This window comes from Electrona antarctica, assembly GCF_951216825.1.
Source record: "Electrona antarctica genome assembly, chromosome: 4".
In the NCBI taxonomy this organism is placed as follows: Eukaryota; Metazoa; Chordata; class Actinopteri; order Myctophiformes; family Myctophidae; genus Electrona; species Electrona antarctica.
The window spans coordinates 53,882,241-53,902,544 of record NC_136809.1 but is presented as its reverse complement, the minus strand read 5'-3'; the positions used below and the strand labels follow the sequence as shown (position 1 = coordinate 53,902,544).

Here is a 20,304-nt window from a genome sequence, read left to right as displayed (position 1 = left end):
CCTTCTCCCTCTTCTTTTGGTTCTCCTCCTCCTCCTTCTCTAGTCGCTGCTGTTCCGTGCGTAGTTTGCGGATCCGTTGTGTCACCAGGGCGTCGATCCTCTGTCTGTCCACGTGTCGGTCCGTGTTCATGCTCTGGACCACCGGCTTCCCTCCACTGTTGGCGGAGGAGGATGGGGACGAGCGGTCGCCCCGGCCATCGGGGTCCATCGGCCCGATGGCCGCCCGCTGTCCTCCCCCTCTAGCACTGACGGAGGAGGAGGAGGAGGAGGGGGGCACAGCAGGGGGTTCACGGGCGGAGGAACGGGAGCGGGTGAGACGGTGCGGCTGCACCGCCGTGGTGATCTGTCTGTTCTGAATCCGCTCCTCCTCGGAGAATCGCTCCGACGGAGGAGGACCCCGACCCGGATGCGGTGCCGTCTCCAATCTCCGCCCTCTTCCGACGGGGGACATGGAGCCTCCGCGGCCGCGCTCCTCCACCCCCCCTCCCCGAGGCCGCCTCGTCATCAGACGCGGACGTTTGACCTCCGGCTCACGGCGGACGACACGGTGCTGCTGCTCCTGGCCTCTCTCGTCGGCGCTATCCCGGAGCTCGGAGAGCATGAGCGAAAGCCGCAGGGGCCGATCGGAGCTGTAGTCCCCCCCGGCCGACGGGAGCTGTGGTCCCTCTTCCTCGGGGGTCATGCGTGCCCCCCCTCGCTGCTGTTGCGGAGGCGGGGAGGCGGAGTCGGGCAAATGGCGAGCGTCCGGAGACCTCGTGTCGCGCCGCGTGGACTCCGATTCTGGGTGAGAGGCCGTGTTGGAACGCATTACCTCCCGCCTAGTACCTGTATGTCCTCCCCTTTGGTCGTCCAGTCAAATGTCCCTTATATGGAACTAACTTTCTTTAGGTCTTCTTAACTTCTTCCAGACATCCACATAAAATAATTGCTTTGGTCTCCTCTCTGGATCCAGCTCTTTCTCACATGCCCTTGCACCTCTTTCCTCGTCAGTGTTTCTTCACAGACCAGCTCGGAATGTTTGAAAACAAGCGGGTGTTTTTTTTCCGGGTACAATGTCTAGCCTGGACGTGTTCTGGAACATCAGCTATGTCCGCTCTGTCAACCTGTGGATATTATTTAGATTTCTAATAGTCAGTAAATAACACTAACAAATCAACTAATCAAATGATTCCCGAGCACGGCACGGCCACTATCTCCAAGAGATAGTGGGTCGAATGCGGAGAACGAAATGTCACTGCGTTAACTAACGTGTGTGTGACAAATCGTACGACTTTGACTTTGACACAATATCATATAATTCGTGTCCTGTTCATGCAGAGATAAGGTTTATGAGTAATAACACTGCCCCAATGTGTTATCTACGGTATACCCAGAAATACATGTTTGGCCGTGGTGATGTCACCATGATTCAGTGTTATATACTGTCGTGCGTCAGTGTCACAGGCTGAGGGGGGAGGGGGGGTGTCGGGGGCATCTGTCACACTGTGGGCTCCATTTTCGTCACCGCTAAACCCCTTATCCCTAAACTTCTTTGCCTTTTTTTACTATTTTGAAAACATTTTCGAATAGTTCAACTAGCCAATCCACATTGACACGTTGTGAGCTTGTAGACTGGCCATTTTAACTATTCAAAAATGTTTTGCAAAATAGTAAAAAAAGGCAAAGAAGTTTAGGGATAAGGGGTTTAGCGGTGACGAAAATGGAGCCCTGTAACCCCCCCACCCACACACTTGATTTTGTCATGTAATTTGTCAAGAAATTCTAATATTCTTTGAACATAATTTGAAACGTTTTCAATGCACATGCTGTATATGGGTCCCCTGGCTCAGAATATGTTCAGGGGTGGGTTTCCGTTGGACGAATACATTTATTACAATGATTTATTCATTAATACATTATTAGACCATGCAATCAGTACTGCAATCGGCTGGGCATGTATGTCGGTGCGTGCCAATAAGGGATCAAGCAGTTGTACCCCAGGCAGTAGACACTACCGTACACTGTACTTCAGAGTAGCTTATATAGGAACTCTGTAGGGACTCAGAGCAGCAGTCGTACCCAGACAGAGAGCTCCTAGGACTCAGAGCAGCAGTCGTACCCAGACAGCGGAGAGCTCTATAGGGACTCAGAGCAGCAGTCGTACCCAGACAGCGGAGAGCTCTATAGGGACTCAGAGCAGCAGTCGTACCCAGACAGCGGAGAGCTCTATAGGGACTCAGAGCAGCAGTCGTACCCAGACAGCGGAGAGCTCTAGGACTCAGAGAAGCAGTCCTGGTGCGCTCACAACACAGCCCCCGCTTTCACCACAACCATCACCTAAATAGCTCTATATGGCTTCCACCTAATAGTCTCCGCCCCTTCCCTGGTTGTGTCATCAGAATTGTACCTACCACCATGTCGTCCATGCCATGTCCAAATAAGGAGTTCCGAGTCAGTCTTGGCGTAAGGAGGGAGATGCCCAAATATGGGGGTTTGTTCTCCAGTTGTTCTCGAAGTGGTCCTTCGAAGGGGTTCCAGGGGGTCCCAAGATAAATTATTGATCGTTAGGAACCAAATGGACAAGCTGCATTCATACTCCAGTTTGTGGTGATAGCCTATCACTGCGGTGTAGTTTTTTAACGGTTAGAGAACTACAACATTACGTCATTCCCCCCGACACATCTCTCTGTTTTTACTATCAGACAAGTCCTTTCACTCTGGAGCTATCACCCCGTTCACTGATTGGTCTACAAATTGGGTGGGCGGTTTTGCAGGCATGGGGGTTTTGCATCTGAACCAGAAGGAGGCGGGGTCATCACCACAAGTATGATTGATTGATTGATTGATTGATTGAAATATTTATTAACAGTTTGCAGAATTACAGTACATTTCAAGCACAAACTCAATACAAAGACTGTAAACTGTGAGTGGATGACCCAATTAAGCATTACACTTGTTTACAAGAGGGTCCACCATGTTCAATTCATCAAAACATTTAGAGACGTTATGAAGGTGACGGTGATGGGTGAAGGTGACAACTTATCACCTAAAACTGGAGTATGTATGAGCCTTAAGTCCTGTGACTCCTTTTATCTCTCTCTCTCTCTCTCTCTCTCTCTCTAGCCGCTACAACGTGTCCTTCCTCAGCCTCTACTACCGCCCGGACGTGTCAGAGGACCACCCGTTCATCTGCTCCACGCAGAGGGAGAACGGCATGCTGCGCTGCTCCGACGTGCCCCCCCGCCGCGTGGGCGGGGCCTCCTGTCTGCTGGCGGCCGAGGAGGCGGGGCTGGGGGCGGCGGCGGGCTCGGGGGGGGAGCCGGGCTCGGGGGGGATGTCGTCGGCGGCGTCCGCGGCGGCGGACGACACGGTGACGTGCGTAAACTGGTTCCGCTACTACAACGAGTGTCGCGCCGGAGAGGTCAACCCTCACAAGGGAGCCATCAACTTTGACAACATCGGGTACGCCTGGATCGCCATCTTCCAGGTCAGTGAGAATGATAATCTATATCAGGGGTGGGCAACTTTGACGATGGAGTGGGCCACTATATTTCCACACTCACTCCCTAGGGCCATATATTACTGTCGTAGCAAAAATAGCCGATCTACAAGCACAAAACGCGTCGCGCTGCGACGCGTTTTGAGCTTGTAGATCGGCTATTTTTGCTATATTCAAATTTAAATCTTGAATAATTTTTTCCTATTTTTGAGTGGTGTAAACCACTCCTACAACTGGCTTTTGTGTGCAGAAAAAAATGAGCATGGTTGCTATGTTCAAAATAATTTCTGACGTAATTAAATCACACCCGGGTGAACTGGATGACCGTAGCAACCATGGTCATTTTTTCTGCACAAAAAAAGCCAGTTGTGAAATCACATCCGGGTGTGATTTCATTACGTCAGATCAGAGCTGATCAGGCTATATAATACCTTACCTTATATAATACCTCACATCGGACGTCAGACATTACGTCAGACCACAGCTGATCATGCTATATAAAACCTTACACCACTCAGTTCACACGGGTGTGATTTTTGAATTGTAATCCTGAAAATTAACATTTTTATGTAATTTCAAATGCCTTTAATTATACTTGTGTTGAGCAATGAGCTACACATTTAGTAAGTATAGGGTCATGTTTGCATGTTGTGGAATTGTAACAGCTGAAACCAACATATCAGTATTCTGACATTAACCTGAGGGCCACATTAAGTGAAGGTGGGGGCCGCATGTGGCCCCCGGGCCGCCAGTTGCCCACCACTGATCTATATGCACCAAGTCTCTGTACGTCTGTCTGTCTGTCTGTCTGTCTGTCTGTGTGTAATCCATGTAACCGTTCGCTCCACCGACGTCAAATTCGACACGCGCGTTCCACACCCCGTCGAGTCGGTCGGACCCACGGTTGTCCAGAACCGCCACAAAAAGGCCTCTCTCTGCCCGGGCTCTGGACATGGCCCCTGCCCACTGTCCATATATGGAGCTGGCCTCTTCTGACATCATTCTGACGTCTGCATAGACTCCATATTTGAGCATGCCAAACTCCATATGTGACCAAATTTGATGGAGGGACTGCCATTGGATTTCTTTGGAATTTTCGTTTTTTCATGTCATATGAAAGCAGGGAAGCTTCAAATTGACATATTGGTTGTGCAGTTTGACCCACCAGTTTTGGAGATATGGCTTATAGAGTAATGTCTTGCAGAGAAACAGCGAGTTGAGAAAACGGGCTTGAAAGGTTCACTTATGTGGACTCTAACATCACACCAAGTTACATGTTTAAGCATTTATTTCATATTTACATGTCGATTTCAGCTCTGACACTTATTTCAGACATGCTCTAGTACAGGGGTTCTCAACCTTTTTGGCCGGGGACCCCCGAAAATGCTTTGGCAACGTCTCGGGACCCCCGCCCCGCCCCCTCCCGACCCCCAATATAAATTGACTGCTACAATAACCTTAATAATAGAGACAATACACCATAAATAAATACTGAAACCATTAGGGAAGGTGTATGCATGTACTATGTGTACTATATGTAAATTCTTCATTTCCACTTTACAGCCAGTTGCAAAAAAAACAAAAAACGTTTTTTTCTTTTTTTTTTTTGAAAATAATTTGGGGACCCCCAAAAATAATTTGGCGACCCCTCGAAGGGTCGCGACCCACGGGTTGAGAACCCCTGCTCTAGTATGTGAAGAGTCTGCCTGTGCTATTAACTCATTTTGGGGAAGAAAAAAAACATTGCGCGATGGCAGGCTCTCAGTCAAATCTGGTAATATCTGGGTGGGGCATGCATTTCCAACTAGCATCGTAGGCCAGTGCCCAACGGGGCCCCATGGGCACCGCTCTAGTAATATAATAATAATAATTATTATTATTGATTGATATGACTCCCGTCCAGGCCAGGCTTCAGACGCGCCTCCTCAGGAGACTAATAGGAACCCGTTGTGACCGCATGGCCTCGCTGACGTCGACCCCAGGCAGGGTTCGAACCCACAACCTTCCGCATGAAAGGCATATGCTCTAACCACTACACTATAGAGCGTCGCAGTCCCGCCCCCTACCATGGCCCACGAAATGATTCTCCGTTCATTTTCCTCATAGACATTTCAGAAAGTATTTATTTAAAGACGTTTACGCCGCGGACAAAGCCAACTCGAGTCGTGACAAATCATGACAACAAACACAATTTTTTGGGCCGAACAAATAATTAGAAAGAAGAAGAAAACAGGTTACAACACTTTTTTTGTTGTTTTTCTTCTTTGTAATTATTTGTTTGGTCCAAAATATTGTTTGTGTTGTCATGAGTTGTCACGACTCGAGTTTTTTTGAAATGTCTATGGGAAAAAGGCATTGGGATTCATTTCCTGGTCCATGGTAGGGGGCGGGACTGCGACGCTCTATAGGCCATATTATTTCATGTCATGAAAGGTGTTATACAAATACACACCTTTCATGACATGAAATGCAGCTCATCTGTCCTCAACGAGTTGTCCTCACTGTTTTACTGACTCTGAGGGCACTGTATTGGGGACCCTGACCGTATGCGGGCGACAGCCAGACGAATGTTCCGGAAGTGCTTTATTTGTCTATGGGACCCCGGCGACTACCGGCGATAGCAGGCGAACGGGCGATGGTCGACAAGTGGGCGGAGCAACGTCGCCCGAAAATATAAAAATAATTAATCTTTTCGGGCGATTGGGCGATGTGACGGCCGATGCTCGCCCGCTGTTAAAACGTACTGTCAGGTCACTGTATTAGGGACCCTGAGGGTGTTGTATCGGGGACCCTGAAGGTGTTGTATTAGGTACCCTGACGGTGCTGTATTGGGGACCTTGGGGACCCTGAGGGTGCTGTATTGGGGACCTTGGGGACCCTGAGGGCGCTGTATTGGGGACCCTGAGGGCGCTGTATTGGGGACCCTGAGGGCGCTGTATTGGGGACCCTGAGGGTGCTGTATTGGGGACCCTGACGGTGCTGTATTGGGGACCCTGAGGGTGCTGTATTGGGGACCCTGAGGGCGCTGTATTAGGGACCCTGAGGGCACTGTATTGGGGACCCTGAGGGTGCTGTATTGGGGACCCTGAGGGCGCTGTATTGGGGACCCTGAGGGTGTTTTATTGGGGACCCTGATGGCGCTGTATTGGGGACCCTGAGGGTGTTTTATTGGGGACCCTGAGGGCGCTGTATTGGGGACCCTGAGGGTGTTTTATTGGGGACCCTGAGGGCGCTGTATTGGGGACCCTGAGGGCACTGTATTGGGGACCCTGAGGGCACTGTATTGGGGACCCTGAGGGCGCTGTATTGGGGACCCTGAGGGTGCTGTATTAGGGACCCTGAGAGCGCTGTATTGGGGACCCTGAGGGCGCTGTATTGGGGACCCTGAGGGCACTGTATTGGGGACCCTGAGGGCGCTGTATTGGGGACCCTGAGGACACTGTATTAGGGACCCTGAGGGTGTTTTATTGGGGACCCTGAGGGCGCTGTATTGGGGACCCTGAGGGTGTTTTATTGGGGACCCTGAGGGCGCTGTATTGGGGACCCTGAGGGCGCTGTATTGGGGACCCTGAGGGTGTTTTATTGGGGACCCTGAGGGCGCTGTATTGGGGACCCTGAGGGTGTTTTATTGGGGACCCTGAGGGCGCTGTATTGGGGACCCTGAGGGCGCTGTATTGGGGACCCTGAGGGTGTTTTATTGGGGACCCTGAGGGCGCTGTATTGGGGACCCTGAGGGTGTTTTATTGGGGACCCTGAGGGTGCTGTATTGGGGACCCTGAGGGCACTGTATTGGGGACCCTGAGGGCGCTGTATTGGGGACCCTGAGGACACTGTATTGGGGACCCTGAGGGTGTTGTATTAGGGACCCTGAGAGCGTTGTATTGGGGACCCTGAGGGTGCTGTATTGGGGACCCTGAGGGCGCTGTATTGGGGACCCTGAGGGCGCTGTATTGGGGACCCTGAGGGCGCTGTATTGGGGACCCTGAGGGTGCTGTATTGGGAACCCTGAGGGCGCTGTATTGGGGACCCTGAGGGCACTGTATTGGGGACCCTGAGGGTGCTGTATTGGGGACCCTGAGGGCGCTGTATTGGGGACCCTGAGGGCGCTGTATTGGGGACCCTGAGGGTGCTGTATTGGGAACCCTGAGGGCACTGTATTGGGGACCCTGAGGGTGTTGTATTAGGGACCCTGAGGGTGCTGTATTGGGAACCCTGAGGGCACTGTATTGGGGACCCTGAGGGCGCTGTATTGGGGACCCTGAGGGTGCTGTATTAGGGACCCTGAGGGTGTTGTATTGGGGACCCTGAGGGTGCTGTATTAGGGACCCTGAGAGCGCTGTATTGGGGACCCTGAGGGCGCTGTATTGGGGACCCTGAGGGCGCTGTATTGGGGACCCTGAGGGCGCTGTATTGGGGACCCTGAGGGTGCTGTATTAGGGACCCTGAGAGCGCTGTATTGGGGACCCTGAGGGCGCTGTATTGGGGACCCTGAGGGCGCTGTATTGGGGACCCTGAGGGCGCTGTATTGGGGACCATGAGGGCGCTGTATTGGGGACCATGAGGGCGCTGTATTGGGGACCCTGAGGGCGCTGTATTGGGGACCCTGAGGACACTGTATTGGGGACCCTGAGGGCGCTGTATTGGGGACCATGAGGGTGTTGTATTGGGGACCCTGAGGACACTGTATTGGGGACCCTGAGGGCGCTGTATTGGGGACCCTGAGGGCGCTGTATTGGGGACCCTGAGGGCGCTGTATTGGGGACCCTGAGGGCGCTGTATTGGGGACCCTGAGGGCGCTGTATTGGGGACCCTGAGGGCGCTGTATTGGGGACCCTGAGGGCACTGTATTGGGGACCCTGAGGGCGCTGTATTGGGGACCCTGAGGGTGCTGTATTGGGGACCCTGAGGGCACTGTATTGGGGACCCTGAGGGCACTGTATTGGGGACCCTGAGGGCGCTGTATTGGGGACCCTGAGGGCGCTGTATTGGGGACCCTGAGGGCGCTGTATTGGGGACCCTGAGGGCGCTGTATTGGGGACCCTGAGGGCGCTGTATTGGGGACCCTGAGGGCGCTGTATTGGGGACCCTGAGGGTGCTGTATTAGGGACCCTGAGAGCGCTGTATTGGGGACCCTGAGGGCGCTGTATTGGGGACCCTGAGGGCGCTGTATTGGGGACCCTGAGGGCGCTGTATTGGGGACCATGAGGGCGCTGTATTGGGGACCATGAGGGCGCTGTATTGGGGACCCTGAGGGCGCTGTATTGGGGACCCTGAGGACACTGTATTGGGGACCCTGAGGGCGCTGTATTGGGGACCATGAGGGTGTTGTATTGGGGACCCTGAGGACACTGTATTGGGGACCCTGAGGGCGCTGTATTGGGGACCCTGAGGGCGCTGTATTGGGGACCCTGAGGGCGCTGTATTGGGGACCCTGAGGGCGCTGTATTGGGGACCCTGAGGGCGCTGTATTGGGGACCCTGAGGGCGCTGTATTGGGGACCCTGAGGGCGCTGTATTGGGGACCCTGAGGGCACTGTATTGGGGACCCTGAGGGCGCTGTATTGGGGACCCTGAGGGCGCTGTATTGGGGACCCTGAGGGCACTGTATTGGGGACCCTGAGGGTGTTGTATTAGGGACCCTGAGAGCGCTGTATTGGGGACCCTGAGGGTGTTGTATTAGGGACCCTGAGAGCGTTGTATTGGGGACCCTGAGGGTGTTGTATTGGGGACCCTGAGGGCGCTGTATTGGGGACCCTGAGGGCACTGTATTGGGAACCCCAATCCACTACTCGGAGTATATGAGAACTGAAACAAGAGAGTTTTCCTTTTAGTCCCACCACGAGGAAGACCCCCCCCCCCCCCTCCATGCAGGTCAAAGCGGGTCAGTGTCTGGTTCCGAAACCTTAGAGTTGTTTATGTTTTTTGCTACATGCCCCGAGACATCAAAGGCTTTTTAATGGCATCCTCCTTACTGTTGATGGAGTTGGCCTCACGCTCGGGGGGGTTTCCCTTTGATCTGGGATGTTTTGGATTGACTGAGTGATCTCTTAACACATTTAGACCCGAGGCTTTGACCTGATGTCTCTAAAAAACATCTTCTACAAAGTTCCTCGAAAAACGTACAAATATGATTCAAAATCACACCCGTGTGAAGTGAGCGGCGCTAATATATTAAAGTCTAACTCATTAGGTGATGTAAAACAAACGGCGCCAACACAAACATTAAACGCCATTAACAATAAAGAGACTATATGATGTAAATGACACATTATGATGTACATTTTCCCTTCATTGTCAATGGCGTTTTTAAAACAAACATTGAACTAAAAACAATCATTAAACCTGTATATAGGAGGGGCTAGCGCCCCTCAAAAATTACAAAAACAATGTATGTTGCTATATACTGTACATGGCAACAACTACCCCAAACAGGGTTTGAAAAGTTAAAAATCACACCCGTGTGAAGTGAGGGGCGCTCTAATTATTGACCTTCTCAACCTTGGAACATACCTTAGTTACGTCACCAAGAATGGTGGTCCCTGATTGGCCAAGGGTTTCCACCGACATGCCAACATACCGACAGACATACCGACAGACACACCGACAGACATACCGACAGACATACCGACAGACACGCCGACAGACATACCGACAGACATACCGACAGACATACCGACAGACATACCGACAGACACGCCAACAGACACACCGACAGACACGCCGACAGACATACCGACAGACATACCGACAGACGATTTGCTGTCATATTTGACACACATGACGTACATTCGTCCATTCATTGTCAATGGCATTTAATGTGTGTGTTCAGACAGAATCGACACTATAGCTGTTTATGGGAGGGGCTAGCGCCCCTCAAAAAATGGTGGTTCCCTGATTGAAAGGTAAAAATCACACTTGTGTGAAGTGAGGGGCGCTCTTATCATCGCACATCATGCTCCATGCTCAGCCAATCAGCTGAGCACATCCGTGCTCATACACACACACACACACACACACACACACACAGCTGTGTGACCGTGGACCCGGCCTCCTCACAGAGCACGACCATGGACTGCTATCATATTATTACACCACTACACTATATCTTAATTTTCTTATACATTACATATTATTATTATTATCTGACAACATTGCTATACCATATTATGTTATCCTACACTATTACATTCATTATTGTTATTGCTACTACTTGTATTTGCCTGCATCTCTTTCCCTGTCTATCTTTCTTCTATTTTCTTTCTTTCTACCCCCCCCCCCCCCCCCCCCCCCTTCTCCCCCGACACGGTCGAGGCAGATGGCCGCCCACCCTAGAGTCGGGTTCTGCCTGACGTTTCTTCCTAAAGGGGAGTTTTTCGTCACCACTGTCGCAACATTGCTTGCTCTGGGTGGATCTTTGTTGGTTTTCTGCTTTATAGTGTAAAGTGTCTTGAGACAACTTGTTGTGATTTGACACTTCAATAAAATGGATTTGAATTGAATTGAAAAAGCTGCGGGGCTATAGCGCCCCTCAAACGGAATGAAAGGTAAAAGAAAACCCAAAATAAAGGTTCCTGTTCAAAATGGGTTAACTCATCCATCGCCAAGGACTTATTTAACTTCTTTTTCATGATGTCCTGGAGCGCCAAGGACGTTTTTTTCGTGTTTTATAACATGGTAAAAAGTTTTATTTTTTGAAAAAAATAAAAATATATAAAATAAAATATATATGGTGGCGGTCGGGGCCTTTTGGCGCCCCCTGGTGGCGATGGATGAGTTTAAGCAGGACTATAGTGCAGGGCTGTTGAACCCTGACCGAGAAACACCTAAAGCCTAGTGTGGTGTTTCACTTTGTCTGTCAACTGTCCCCCAACGGCCACTTCTGAGAGGGTGGCGTGCGTTTGTGGTGAGGCCGCAATTTTGTTGTGCAAAAATGTGACTCGTTTTGATACAGAGACAGTCATGGCGGCAAGACTAATTATTGTTCAGGAGAGGAGAAAAACTGTTTATTCTTATTTTTTAAATCCAAAATGAGTTAATAGCACATGCAGACTCTTCACATACTAAAGCATGCCTGACATAGATGTCAGAGCTGAAATCGACATGTAAATATGAACTAAATGCTTAAACATGTAGCTAGGTGTAATGTTAGAGTCCACAGAAGTGAACCTTTCAAGCCTGTTTTCTCAACTCGCTGTTTCCTCTGCAAGACATTACTCTATAAGCCATATCTCCAAAACTGGTGGGTCAAACTGAACAACCAATATGTCAATTTGAAGCTATGATTCCCTGCCTACACATGACGTGAAAAAAACTAAGATGTAAAATAATTCGTTTTTGCACAGTTGCTTGTGTGGTCTGAACCATACTGCCCTACAAAGCCAAAGTGCAGTAACTACTGTATGTGCGTGCGTGCGTGTGTGCGCGCGTGTGTGTGCGTGTGTGTGTGTGTGTGTGTGTGTGTGCGTCCGTGCATGTGTAGGTGATCACTCTAGAAGGCTGGGTTGACATCATGTACTACGTAATGGACGCTCACTCCTTCTACAACTTCATCTATTTCATCTTCCTTATTATAGTAAGTGCACACACAGTCACACGCACGCACGCACACACACACACACACGTACACACACACACACACACACACACACACACAAACACACAGTCACACATGTATGCACGCGCGCGCACGCACACACACACATGTACACATGCAAGCACATGCACGCACACGCACACGCACACGCACAGACACGGCAAGACAATATAGCACATTTCTACAGCAAGCCAATTCAATGTTCTTTTGCATAACGTATTAATCAAAAGACATTTCAACAAGAAAATAGTATAGAAAATAGTAGAAAAATATGATGATGTTCCAGGGACCCCCCAGAAGCAAATATTTGAGTTAAAAAAGTTCGCTCTGAAAGACTATATATATATTCAAAGATTATGCGCCACATTTTCACGATTTAAAAAAAAAATAGCAGACCTATAAGCTCGTAGCACTGTACGCACCCACGCACGCACGCATGCACGCACACGCACATGCACACGCACACACCAGATGAGACAGTATGGTCAACAAAGTAGACACAAAAAAGTTCAAGTGTGTGTGTGTGTGTGTGTGTGCGTGTGCGTGTGCGTGTGTGTGTGTGTGTGTGCGTGTCCGTGCGCGTGCGTGCGTGCGTGCATACAATAGGTGGGCTCCTTCTTCATGATCAACCTGTGCCTGGTCGTCATAGCGACCCAGTTCTCGGAGACCAAGCAGCGCGAGCACGCGCTCATGCAGGCCGAGAAGCGCGCGCGCCAGCAGCTCCACCAATCGCAGTCCACGCTGGCCAGCGACAGCACACCGGGCAGCTGCTACGAGGAGATCATCCGCTACCTGGCGCACCTGGGCCGCAAGGCGGCGCGCCGCCTGCAGGGCCGCTGCACGCGCGCGCGCACGCACACGCCGGCCCCCAACCACCACACCTCCACCGCCTGCTGCGTGTGCGTGTGCTGGACGGGACCGTGGGGGGGCGGGGGCGGGGCCGGGGGGGCTTCCTCCAAAGGCGGCGGCGAGACGAACGGCCTCGCCCACCGCCACTCGGGCCACGCCCCCAACGACCTCACGCACCTCCATCGGCTGTATAATCATCATCATCATCATCTTCATTTTCAGGTGCGTGCTTTTTTCTCAAACTTTTTCATGTCAAGGGGACCCCCCGAATTGACACTAATTACGCCCACGGACCGTCATTTGAAAAGATATGCCAGGGACCCATCCATAAGAGAAGATTTTTACGTCTCTAAGCATTGATTCTCAACCCGTTTCAAGGAACATTTCAAGGACCCCCCAGGTTGACATGCATTAGTCTACGGACCCCCCATTTAATGGCATTTCTATCTCTGGGACACCCAATTTATATTGTACAATCAATGTTAATTTGACTCCGAGAGTGTACACTCATTTGGTTCCAAACTATCAATTAGCTCCCCTGGAACTCCCTCAAGGACCCCCTGGGGGTCAAATGATTGGAATCGGGGGCAAAAAAAAAATCATATTAGACTGGATGTCATCTTTGATTTTGGATATTGTACTATTCTATAAAAAATATAAATGTAAAATGTCTGTGCGTGTTGTTGACTGTCTGTACCTTGAACTGCTGTGCCAGCTTTGGCGACCGAATCACATCTTCGTCTCCAAAACAGGACAGCGAGCCGGCCGTCGCCAACGGCGGGGGTCACGGTTTCAACTACCCAATCATCACCTCGCTCTTCAGTCACGTGGCCAATCAGGTGGGACAGGAGCAGACGACCAAGAGGCTGTCGGTTGCCGTGGAGATGGTAAACAAACTGCCGCAGCTGGTGCTGGAGCACGGTGAGTGAGTCATCAGCGCATCGACGTTATCCTTCATCTGTTTAGTCTCTTATTGGATGTTTATTTATAGTCTGCGTGTAATCGCATCTCGTTCTCCACCAGGCAGACATTTGTGACTCTTTTTGATACAGAGAGAGACGTCATGACGGCAAAACTAACTGTTCAAGGACAGGAGAAAAAACAGTTTTCATTTCATTTAAAAAACAAATCCAAAACGAGTTAGTAGCACAGGCAGACTCTTCACATACTAGAGCATGTCTGAAATAAGTGTCAGAGCTGAAAATATGAGCTGTAAATATGTAAATATGAAATAAATGCTTAAACATGTAGCTAGGTGTAATATGTTAGAGACCACAGTAAGTGAACCTTTCAAGCCTGTCGCTGTTTCTCTGCAAGACATTACTCTATAAGCCATATCTCCAAAACCAGTGGGTCAAACTGAACAACCAATATGTCAATTTGAAGCTATGATAACAAAAATATCAATGCCTTATGTTGCGTTCAAGAGGCAAGATGGAGCCCAACCATTTTCTGATGACTTATAGACACACAACACACAACTCACTGGATTGGACTCCATCTTGCCTCATACTTGTGTTCACTCACGACACTCCAGAGCGAGTGAAATCTTTTATAACCACTTTCCTTCAGTGTGCGCGTGTGTGTGTGTGTGTGTGTGTCTGTGTGTGTCTGTGTGTTTGTTTGTGCGCACATGTGGTGTGTGGAGTTTAAGTGAGGAGGACAGGTTGGACAACGTTAACACAGAACGTTTTCAATGAGTTTTTCTCAGGTCTTTATAATGGTGTTTTCTTTCAGCGTCAGCGTCTCCAGTCCTGTTATATAATACTGTATGTCTGCGACGCACGGGCTGAGTCTTTCTTTTCTCTCCTCAACCTCTCTGTCTCCCCTCAATCTCTGCCATGTTGCACACGTGTGTGACAAATGAATGGCATCGATGCGATGCGGTGGTCGGAACACCCGGGACTATGCTCGCTTGCCAGTGATATTATTAGCCTATTAAGACGGTTTACAATATAACAGGAAAAAGCCCTGGATGGAGTCTACACAAGAATGCTACGAATGGCACTAGGTGTCACATGTGGACCTCTATGGGGACCTACCATGGGTCACGGACAAAGTCAGAGAGAGAAGGATGAGGCTGGCAGGGCACTGCGTCAGGCACCCAGAACTAGAGGCATGTAAATTGACCCTATGGGAGCCAACCCAGGGCAAAGCCAGGAGGATACCACCTATGTAGACGTGCTGCGGCGCGACAGCTTGGCTGACAACACTGAAGAGCTCAAGAACCTGATGTTATAGATAGGAAATTGTGGAGGGCAGCGATCCAGGAATCCCGAGTTGGTGTTGGCTGTAGACCTCACTCTCGCAGCAACTAACTAACTAAGACAGTTTAGAAGCACTTTTTTTTTTTTGGACAAATTAAAGCTGCGCTCAAAGACATATTTGACGTGTATTTAATGTCGGGGGGTTGCGGGCCAGGTCGAGTTGTGAAAATGTGTGTGGTGCTGCTGCTGCGTGGGCGGGCAGCTGCGCCGAGTCAAATTATGAATACATGCGGGACGTGCGGGTCACGGAGAACCCTGACCCGCGCAACACTAATGAGAGACCCAGTTCTTCACAACCGCAGATCCAACCGATATATATATATATATATATACACACATATATGGGCAGATGGAGACCAGCTGACCTATCGACTTTAACCCATTTTGGGCGGGAACCCCTCTTGGTGTTTCAAGCATTCTGTTATACTTTAGCTATTGAAAAATAGCAGAGCTACAAACTTGTAGATCTGCTATTTTTTGAAAAATGCGGCACAAATCTTTGAATATATATTCTTTCAGAGCGAACGTTTTTTTTATTTCGACGTCGGGCCTAAATGGGTCAAGCCATTTAGACCTGAGGACGATTCTACAAATGTCTTCTAAATCCCGACAGTTTTCTGAAAAACCTCATGTTTCTCAACCTATTTCATGTCAAGGACCCCTAGAATCATATGCATTTGGCCTCGGACCCCCATCTGAAAATATGTTGTTCCAGGGACCCCCCCCCCCTTGAAATAATATATATTCAAAGATTTGCACCACAGTTTCACGATTTCTTTTCAAAAATAGCAGACCTACAAGCTCGTAGCACGGCACTCGGTGCCGCGCTACGAGCTTGTAGAAAAGGGGGTACCCGTTTTGAATGGGTTAAACTTGCCTGCCAAGGACCCAAAGGGAGTGAGGTGCAAAGTTGCTATGACTCTCAATCAGGGAGTCATAGGTTTTAGAAGTGAGTTCCAGCCAGCCAGGGGGGGGGGGGGGGGGGGGTCGTATGTTTAAAACAGTGCGGGTCAGGAACGTTGAAGTGGGGTTGTGTGTTTGACCTTTTGTTTGCATGCTGGAACTTTTGGATTTTTTTTTCTATTGTTTTGTTTCCTTCTTTTGTTTTCAGCATACAGTATAGGTCCTCTATATCAGTGGTAGAAATGCCATTCAATGGGGGTCCGTAGACGAATGCATGTCAAACTGGGGGTCCTTGAAATTAATCTGGTTGAGAATCACTGCCGTAAAAATCTTCTCTTATGGGGGTCCTTGGCATGTCTAAAATGAATACAATATTTATGGTGTTTTTCATTTTGAGTTTTACTTATAGAGGGCGATTATATGTACTAGAGGTGCCCGTGTTGTGATTTTTTTATTATTATTATTAATTACCCAGGGTAGTAGCTGAGCACAAGTGCTCATTTTCAGCAAGGCACAGACACAGACACAGACAGACACACACATTAAAACCTGGGAGCTGACCAGTACAACCACAGTCTGATACTGTTGTACTGACCAGTACAACCACAGTCTTATACTGTCAGCCACTAAGCAGCCACACTGGAGCAGTCGGGGGTTCAGTGCCTTGCTCAAGGGCACTTAAACGCCGGTGTTGGGTGAGTGATGACCAATCACTTCCCGACCCAGATTTTTTTCCTGCCTGTCCGGGGAATCGAACCGGCAACCTTTCGGCAACAAGTGCGCTCCTCTAACCCTTAGGCCACCTCGTCAGAACAGGCCGTATAGGGGTGATCAGGTCCAGAGCCCGGGCATAGTCTTCTGCCCGGGCTCTGGACAACCGGAAATGCATGCATGACCCAGTTATTATGCATGTGTCTCATTTTTGCCCATATATGGAGTTCTTTGTCAAGCATGCCAAATGAGGCTTTTGTGCTGGTTCTGGACAACCAAAATGTCCCTTTTATGCGCATATATGGAGATTTCTGTATCTGTCTCTCTGTGTCCCTTTATCCCTATATATGGAGTTCTGTGTCAGGCATGCCCAAATATATGGAGTGTTGTGATGTCAGAACAGGCCAGCTCCATATATATGGACACCGGGCAGAGGCCTTCTGTGGCAGTTCTGGACAACCGTGGGTCCGACGGACTTGACACCGGGCACTGCACTCCCTGTGGGGATGTGGAACACGTGTCAAATTTGAAGTCGGTGGGGCGAATGGTTCTCGAGTTGCGTGCATTACAGCCGTACAAACGTACTGTACAGACAGACGTACAGACAGAGATGTGGTGCATTTATAGATAGATTGATTAAGGCATATTGTACAACAGGTCGTTTCGAGGAAGCAATCTGATTGGTTGAAACAGCCTTCTAGTCGTGGTTCAAACGAGCACCACACACCTAATCAAAGCAAATAATTCAGCTGCTCTGTTTTCCCAGAGCACAGCAAACTCGGTTGCTATAGGCTACTGCTAGCTAGTTTCTTGGGACATTTGTGGTCATAGTGACTACATCTGTCATGTTTTTTTCAGCAATTTTCTTAGTTTTAAGGGTAACTGTTGTATAATTGCAATATTACACTCAAGGGTGTGGTTTAACGTGATTATTGCCACTTCAGTGATGCTTGCGGAACTCGACTACGTCTCGTTCCTGACCGCATCACGTTAAACCACACCCTCTCGTGTAATATTGCTTAATTAGCCAGGGACCCTTTTTAACCTCACTACCAGACCTCAGAACCCCGCCCACATCATAGAGTATTAAAAGGCTTGTGACTGAACCGGAGCGATAGCCCCCCCCGAAATGCGGAAGTGCAAACCAGCGCCCAAAGTTTCCTCGTCATAACTCCACGGGTCCGCCTGCAGTCCCACCTCTTACCACTAGGGCCCAGTGCTTCAACATTGGACAGCCTCACTGGGGGGCTTGGCCCACGTGGGCACCAAACACCCAAGGAAGAGGGAATCCCTATATATCTGACACTGAAGCTTGTAGGTTGGTGACCAGCCCTCGGGTGGTGTCGGGGAGACCCAATTATGACCACCCCTGTCTTTCACTCTGCTTTTTCACACATCCAACATTGAATGTCCCGGAGGCGGTCAGGGAGAGAGTGAATGCAGCGGTCATTAGCAGGTCTCAGCAGAAGACATCAGTGGTGGAAAAAAAGTATTCAATTGTTTTACTTAAGTAAAAGTACCAATGCTGCAATTTAGAACTACTTTGTTACAAATAAAAGTACGGAATTGAAAATGTACTTGAGTAAAAGTACTAAAGTATCGGCATCAAAATGTACTTAAAGTACTAAAAGTAAAAGTACTCATATTGCAGCATGTCCCATTTCACAAGTTCAAAATGTGTACAAAATCTATTGAAAATAGCCGATCTACAAGCTCACAATGCGTCGCAAAGTAGATCGGCTATTTTCAAATGGCCGAAATGTGTAGGGTTGAAGTGGTTAATGTATGTTTTCTAATCAAAATTAAAATCGCCTAGTAACTAAAGTTTTCAAATAATTGTAGTGGAGTAAAAGTACAAATTTTGGCTCTGAGATGTAGTGGAGTAGAAGTACTGGAAATTGGAAATACTCAAGTAAAGTACAAATACCTCAAAATTGTACTTAAGTTTAGTTACTTTCCACCACTGGAAGATATAGATCTGGAGTCTTCAACGCCTTTCGGACCAAAGGACCCCGGCTTAGATGAAAGAGACACTACAAGATTGTATACAACTGTGTTGCGGATTCGACTTTTAGACTTGTTTGACAGCACTATCATCCGTGTGTGTTGGATTCATAGTACATTTAATCCACTTAACCGTCGATACTTGGTTAACCCATTTTGACCATTTTGAGATCAGATTCTAAAAATGTCTTCTACATCCTGACAGTTTTCTGAAAAAGCTATGTTTCTATGTCAGTGGTTCTTCGATCTTTCAAAAATAGCAGACCTACAAGCTCGTAGCGCGCCACTCGGTGGCGCGCTATGAGCTTGTAGATCTGCTATTTTCCAATAGCTAGAGCACAACATAATGCTAACACCAAAAGGGGTTCCCCTACAAAATGGGTTAAACCATCAATACTTGGTTAAACATGGCCTGACTGTTACTTTCCCCCTCTACACCAATCCTCTTTACCGAAAATAGCCGGTCTACAAGCTCACGTCTCGCTGTGAGCTTGTACATCTGCAAAAGATTTGGCGGGCCCCCTGCAGTAACTCTGAGGACCCCCTAGGGGTCCCGGACCCCCTGTTGAAGACCCCTGGTTACAATTGTATAGTCTTCACGGGGTATAGCTGTTATAATAAGGCGTTCCCTATTTGAACAGAAAAGGTTCTATTATTCAAATAGGAACGGGAGATGAATTCCATCCTCAACATTCCGCATGTATTAAATGGGGTCAGGCAAATAAATCTGGTAATAAACCTGGTTTATACTTGTGCGTGTCTGCGGTGTGTGTCTGCTGAAAACACCCCGGGCGCCTATTTTCGGATTGTGACGCAGTCATGTGACGGGGCTGGCGGATAAATTAAGCCTAAGTGTGATCAGCTGTGTCGAATGCTGTGGTAACTGTCAATTAGAGAGTGTAGAAGAATTGTTATTTTGATCAACGTCTGCCGTACCAACATCAATACAGCGTGGAGTTGTGGACACAATCTCATCCAACGACATTAATCCATTGAGACCTGGAACGCATCCATGTCACGTTAGCGTTTAACCACATTAACCATTAACCCATTTTGGGGCGGGAACCCCTTTTGGTGTTTTAAACATTGTTATAATTTAGCTATTGAAAAATAGCAGATCTACAAGCTCATAGCGCGCCACCGAGTGGCGCGCTATGAACTTGTAGGTCTGCTATTTTTGAAAAATCGTTAAAATGTGCCTCAAATCTTTCCGAAAATTGTCATGATTTAGAAAAAAATTTTTTTTTAATTTCGACGTCAGGCCTGAATGGGTTAACATGAAATAACATATTCTAAGTGTCGGGTCTGAGAGGCTAAATCTCATCAAACGGCTGGTCCCGTGGCTCGAATGGACGAATACATAATGGACCTTGATGTGAAAAGGGCTGAAAACCTACTGCTTTACGGAATGTCAATTGTCATTTAAAACGGAGCAGAGCCGGGGGAAGAAATCACTTTGATGAAAATGGGATTTTATATTAGAGATCATGGGTTGGAAAT

General features: G+C 48.8%; 1 protein-coding gene across 1 annotated transcript in view; it reads left to right on the top strand.

Annotated features, from left to right (window-relative positions):
* LOC306921367 (voltage-dependent T-type calcium channel subunit alpha-1H-like) overlaps positions 1-20,304 on the top strand; it is a gene marked incomplete at both ends in the record, with an annotated part of 202,737 nt that overhangs the window by 24,804 nt on the left and 157,629 nt on the right. The window contains 4 exons of the mRNA XM_079498478.1: positions 3,103-3,466; positions 11,957-12,049; positions 12,677-13,141; positions 13,672-13,746. Of these exons, the coding sequence (XP_079354604.1) occupies positions 3,103-3,466; positions 11,957-12,049; positions 12,677-13,141; positions 13,672-13,746 (997 nt within the window). The remainder of the gene's footprint in view (positions 1-3,102; positions 3,467-11,956; positions 12,050-12,676; positions 13,142-13,671; positions 13,747-20,304) is intronic.